General features: G+C 32.6%; 2 protein-coding genes across 2 annotated transcripts; both read right to left on the bottom strand.

Annotated features, from left to right (window-relative positions):
- Positions 1-430: 430 nt before the first annotated feature.
- Positions 431-2095, bottom strand: LOC136074070 (zinc finger MYM-type protein 1-like). Its single transcript, XM_065786369.1, has one exon. The coding sequence runs from the start codon at positions 2093-2095 to the stop codon at positions 431-433; it is 1665 nt and encodes a 554-aa protein (XP_065642441.1).
- A 70-nt stretch (positions 2096-2165) lies between these two features.
- On the bottom strand, positions 2166-2954 carry LOC136074069 (zinc finger MYM-type protein 5-like). Its single transcript, XM_065786368.1, has one exon. It carries the CDS (start codon positions 2952-2954, stop codon positions 2166-2168), a length of 789 nt encoding a protein of 262 aa, XP_065642440.1.
- Between the last annotated feature and the right edge of the window lie 3494 nt (positions 2955-6448).

Here is a 6448-nt window from a genome sequence, read left to right as displayed (position 1 = left end):
AAAAGAAAAAAAGAGAGGGGTATAACTCCTTAAAAGGTTATAAAAATCCTGTTGATGCTGTTTTATTAAAGGAAAATCTATACGAAAAACAGCCAAAGATTTTAATATCCCTAAATAACGTTGGTCCCGATACTGCGAAAAGCAACAATATCATGGTCAGCAAATATCAGGTTACATAAAATCTAGACAGGTCGGTCTATATACATATATATATATATATATATATATATATATATACAGGGCCGGCGCAAGAGTATTTGGCGCCCTAGGCAAATTTGACACAATGCGCCCCTACCCCCTCCCCAACCTTCACAAAGAAATGATTATGTTTTGTTATAACATTTTGTTTTTACATTCGGAAGAACACATGCATGCATAATCATAAAGAGGCGTATATTCGTGTAACTTTATAATATATAAATAAATAATTTCAAAACTTCCCTTTTCGCGCTTTTGTTTTTGCTAATGTAGAAACGAGTTCCATCAGGTTAATGTTTCTAGAAATTTCATGTTCAATTGACAGAGTAGCTAATCCAGCAAGTCTTTCTTGCTGCATAGACGTTAACAAAAATGTTTTTATCAATTTGAGTTTTGAGAAGCTTCGCTCACCGCTAGCCACGGAAACTGGAAGTGTCAAGAGGATTCTTAAAGCTATAAAAGTGTTGGGGACACAATCTGCTAGATTATTTTTTAATATAAAATTCAGTAAATCTAGTGGCAATGTACATCTTTCAACTCGTCTTAAAATTGATTTCAGTTCACTACATAGATCAGCTGCATCGATATCTTTGGAGTCTCCATGTTGCAAAGCTTTCTCAAGATTTAAGCAATGTTCCCCAACTTCTTTGTTAGTTACACCCTGTAAACTGTGAACATCGTAGAGAAAACCAAACAACGAAATTATTTTTTGTATATGAGTAAATCTTTCTTTAACCGATTGTATTGCTGTGTCAAGAATAGCAAAGTAAAAGTTTATTTTGAAATTTTCTTTTGGATCTTGAATAGGTTCGTCATCTCCTTCATACGTAAACTGTTTATTCTTTCTTCTGATACGGGTTGGTTCGGGTTCAAAAAGTGCAGGTATCTCTAAACTGACTGCAATTTCAACTGCATCTACTAGTATTTTCTTAAACTCCATTTCATTTCTGCGATTTGCAAGAAACTTCTTTGTTTTTTTAAGATAATTCATGGCGCCATGCATATCTAAATCTTTTGCCTGAAGTTGCTTACTAGTCATATTAATCTCAAACAACACGTCGTAGCACACAACCAGAGAAACGACAAACTTAAAACTAAAAATAGCGTTTGCAATAAACCGTGCATCTACCCGTTTTGAATTACCAGATGCTCCTGTTAAATTAGTGTCGTTCGCAAACTCTGCAAGAGCATCGTAGATATCACCAAGTTGATAACGGAGAGGTTTTAAAGCATTGATTCGGCTTTCCCACCATGTTTCACTCAGTGGTTTAACAGTGAGATTAGAAACATATCGTGTTAAAACTTCCCAGCGACGAGTTGATGCAGAAAAGAATACATATACATGTTGTACCAGATCAAAGAAGGCTGTTGCTTCTAAGCAACATTTAACAGCATCGTTAACAGCCAAATTCAATGTATGGGCACAGCAAGGAATAAACAATGCTCGGGGATTGACATCTAAAATTCTTCGTTGGACACCCTTATTTTTCCCCCTCATATTTCTGCCATTGTCATATCCTTGACCGCGTAAGTTTTCAATAGATAAAGACATCTCGCCTAACTGCTTAATGATAGTTTCAGCCATACCAGCACCAGTTGTCTCCTTTAGAGGCACAAAATCTAAGAAATGTTCCTTTATATATGCTGTTGCTGCAACGCCATTTTTTGGATCTGAAATCACATCCAAAAAGCGAATGATCATAGTCATTTGTTCAACATGACCAGCATCAGGTGTGCAATCTATAATTATTGAAAAGTACTTAGCATCACAAGCAGATTTAAGAATTTTTTGTTTGATTGCATTTGATAATAGGTGAATCAATTCATTTTGTATGTCTTTGCCTAGGTAATGTACATGTGTTTCATTGTCTTTAATCTTTCGAAGATGCTCATCCATAAGTGGGTCAAACAAAGCTAAAAATTCCACAAATTTCAGAAAGTTTCCGTTATCAGCAGTGTTCAGTTTCTCATGTGTTCCACGAAAAATTTTGCATACAAAGAACTCTAACTAAAGCTATTAGCCGTTTCAAGATTTGCTGCCAATACTGTTCTTCTTTTTTAACAAGACGCGAATGTTCGGCATCAATTGTATTATTGTTTCGCAGTCGCAGCTCAAACTCTTTCCATGACTGAAAATTCGCTAGATGTTCACTGCTTTTCTCATGCCCTGACAGAATTGCGGACATATTTTTCCAATCATGTGAACCATTCGAAGAAAGAGATGATGTAGTTGTTGTGCTACTGGTAAACAGTTTGCAGCAGAAACAATACACAGAGTCGTTACTTACAGAATACTGCAGCCAATGCCTGCGAACTTCATCTCCATTGACAAGCCGGCGGTTGTAATGGCTTTTTGAAAATTTTCTTTGCATACTGTCCTTAGGAAAGTCAAACTGATCGACTTGTTTTGGTCCATGTTCTATCAAAAGTTGTCGCATCTCATCATCAAATACGACCCAAGTAGCCGGATCGCTATAGTTAGCATATAGACCAGAGAAAATATCAATTTTATGCACTTCAGATTCTTTGTGTGCTACGTGTATTACATTATGTAATTCAAACTCTTCTGATACTGTCATCTCATCGGCTTCTCTGTCTGCTTCAACTTGATTTTTTAACTCATCTGTGACATTTTCATTTCTCTGCGGTAAACATAAATACTTTAACAAAGAACCAGCCTGTTTTGTTTTAAACCCTTCATTTGCAGCTCGTCGTTTACGATATTGCGCACCGGACAATTTTTTTCTTTCTGCCATCGTGGATTGAAATAACAAAGGAAACTGCTAAAAATAATAAAAATGAACACCTCGGGCATTTTTAATATCCTTAAATTAAAATATTATTTAAACTTCCTTATAAAAGTTTTAAAGATACATTTTAAAATTTTTAAAGCTCCATAAATATAAAAAATAAAACTCTATTAGTATAAAAACACAATATAAATCAGTTAATTTGTTACTATACTACTTCGTAATTGCTATCACCGAATATTTAATTAAAATTAATTTCTTACTATTTCTGAATTAAGACGCAAGCAAAAACAATTTTTTCCATAAAGTTAAACGTGTTAAAATAAATGAGAAATGAAAACTTTGCACTGCACAGTGGGCCAGAATGCACTTTTACTGGACAAAATTCATAACTAATTTAATATTAGAGCTATATTCACTAAAATTAGTATGAGTACTAATATGATGTCTGCGCTTTTTATGAAGGTAATATTTTTTTATTTCGTTGCTATGGATACCTTTATTTTGCTTAGCAACAACCTACTTTTGTTATCTGCAGATATTTTATAAGTGCTATATTCACTAAATTTGGCATGAGTACCAATATGAGATCACACTTCTTACAAAAGTGATAATTTTTTAAATTTAGTTGTTATGGAAACTTATATTGCTTAGTTACCGGATACTTTCCTTAGTTACAAAGTGGTAAATTGATATTTGAATATCTTATCGGATTTTTGACCCACCTATATTGAATAAAAATTGAGTATTTAGGTAAATAATGTTTTAGGAATAATAAAAGCAAAAAATAGTGCAAGAAAACGTTATCAATTTTAAATTACATCAAAAAATTATAAAACAATAATATCGTTTGAAGATTGTTTAAGTAATTGTAAAACATCTGAAGGAAATGCTTTATGATTTGTTTGGTGTGATGTTGATTTACGCAATGATGAAATAACAGGATCACTGGAAACTAGGAGTCTATTGATAAGATCAGTATTTGTTGCTTTTCTGGATGTTTTTCGGCTGAAATTTTCGCGATAAAATTTAAAGTCTTTATTTCTAGCCTCTTGAGCTTCCTCTGACATAAGTCCGATGGGTAATGTAAGGCTTTTAATTATGTCATGTCCATGTATCAATACTTTGTGAACTGATTGAGCCATGTAATACCATGGATAAAGGGACACATATAGTCTAAAAGTGTCAAAACAATAATCCTTGAACTTTAAGCAGTCTGTTTCATATCCTGAAGAGAGCGTTACCAAGATAATGTAAAATCTGAATATAAGGTTTTGGTCAATACCCAGAATTTCAGCTGTTTGTTCATATGCTGCAAAAGCACGCCTTGAGGTATTGCCATCATTACTTGTTCCAGAACCACCACTTTTAGGGAAATCAACAACAAGTCCCATTTTGTTCATAAAATCAGTCTGAATCTTTTGTTTAGCTACAGATGCCTTTTCTTTGTGTTCTTTAGATCTTGCTTGCCACTTTCTTGTTTCTTCTTTATATGCAATGTGCAATAACATCTCAAAATCGAATCCATGCATGAAGACTGGAAAGACCATATTTGAACTCTCTGTTAGTATAATCTATATTAAGGATATCAAGACTATTCATATTTTTTGGAGAGACACCACACACTGAACCAGCATTGGTATGAGTTATTTTTTTCAGATAATATTGTTTGAACCTTCCCATCAATCATTGTAAGTTCAATAATACAATTCACTTCAATAGAAGATCCGCAAACCTCTAATAAAATCATACCCAAGCTTTCTATCTCACTTTTAATGTACTGATCTTCTTCAATCACAGGTTCCTTGGATTCCATTTTGCATGCAAATCTTATGGGTCTACAATAGGCTGTGGAGGACGACTTTTGATTTCTCCAAATAGGCACCTTTTCGTTGCTGTTGTTAAATCCAGTCAAATCCAATTGGACAAGACAAGTAATAAATAATGATTCTTCACGCTTTAAATCTCTGTTAATGTCGGGTTCTGATAAAACTTGTTTATAAATGCTTTGGCCAGTAGCACCATCAAAACCAGCCTTACACGTTAGTGTCATTGTTTTTATTGCTTTGTCGTTCAATATCAAGTGCCTTAGCACAGGTTCCTGAACAGCACAGATTCTTTGCAAAGTATGAGTCATTAAATCTTTTAAAGGAACTGAAGCTGAATAGTCCTCCACTGTTATGTTTGCAGGATAACATTTCAATTTTGCATCTCTGACATCATTGTAAGCGGGGTAGATGTTATATTCTTTCTCCAAGGCTCCGCTTCTAATCAATTGATAGGAAGCTTTTGTCAGATTTGCATCAATTATTAAAGCCAGTGCTTCGTCTGCTGAATATTTAGTTGCTTTATCTGTATTATATATATTTAAAACATTCTTGGCAGCAATAACAACAGATTCATCTCTAAATTTTTTATTAGCAGCAAAAAATAATTCATTGGATGAATGAGATTCAATTAAACAAGAATCACGCCGTTTTTTAGTTTTATTAGAACTATTATCAAATGCAACTGGTTTTCGACCACGTCTACTTGCATTTGGTTCATTGTCTTTTTTTCTGACAATTAAATATTCATTAAGCCAGTTCACAAACTTCTTTTCAAAATTTTTCACAGTATAGTTTGCAGATTTCCACTTTTTTTTATACAAGTAAACAAATCGTTGAACAGCATGTCTAAAATCAACATCTTTAAAATCAGCAAATTTTGGCTGAATAAATTTTAATATATCTTCAGTAATATTTTGTTTTGAAATACTAAGATTGTTTTTTTGGAGAAATTATGAATGTCTAAGTTTAACAAAAACATATCTAAATAATTATTGTAACAAGTATTTTGTATTTAAAAGTAAAATGTTATAATATATATGCCGCCTGGACTACTAATACTTGTTAGTAATTAAGTTACTACAAGTGTTAGTAATTAAAATTAAAAGTAATTAAATTACTGTCAGTGTTAGTAATTAAATTACTAACAACTACCGAAAATATGTTGTTGCTATGTTATGCAAAGTAAGGTATCCATAGTAACCAAAAAAAGTTAACCTCATAAGAATTCTGAATCTCATTTTAATACATACCCCAATATTGTGTATTTAGCGCAAGTAAAATACTGTTAAAACAACGTTAATGTAAAAATGAGTTGTTGCTATGCAAAATTTAGTACCATAGCAACCAAGTTAAAACATACATAAAATCTGAACGGGGATTTAAGGGGACGAGCAATCAATTAAAACTCGATTGAAGCATCATATAGTTCAAATAAATATAAGACAACACATGGCAAATTGTGGTAGTTATTAGTTATTGTGCGGCAAAAAATAAGTTTCTTAAGAAATTTTTTTTTTTAATCTGTGATTTTCAAAGTATAACTTAGATAACATGCTATAACAAATTTATTTCACACATTGGTTTTTCTTATCTCTAAATACTCTAGAATAACATGTACTAATTTTTTGTTTCAAAAACGTATATGTAATTGAAATATAACACAACGTTGAT

Source organism: Hydra vulgaris, chromosome 01 (genome assembly GCF_038396675.1).
Source record: "Hydra vulgaris chromosome 01, alternate assembly HydraT2T_AEP".
Lineage (NCBI taxonomy): Eukaryota > Metazoa > Cnidaria > Hydrozoa > Anthoathecata > Hydridae > Hydra > Hydra vulgaris.
This window is presented reverse-complemented; position numbering and strand designations above follow the sequence as displayed.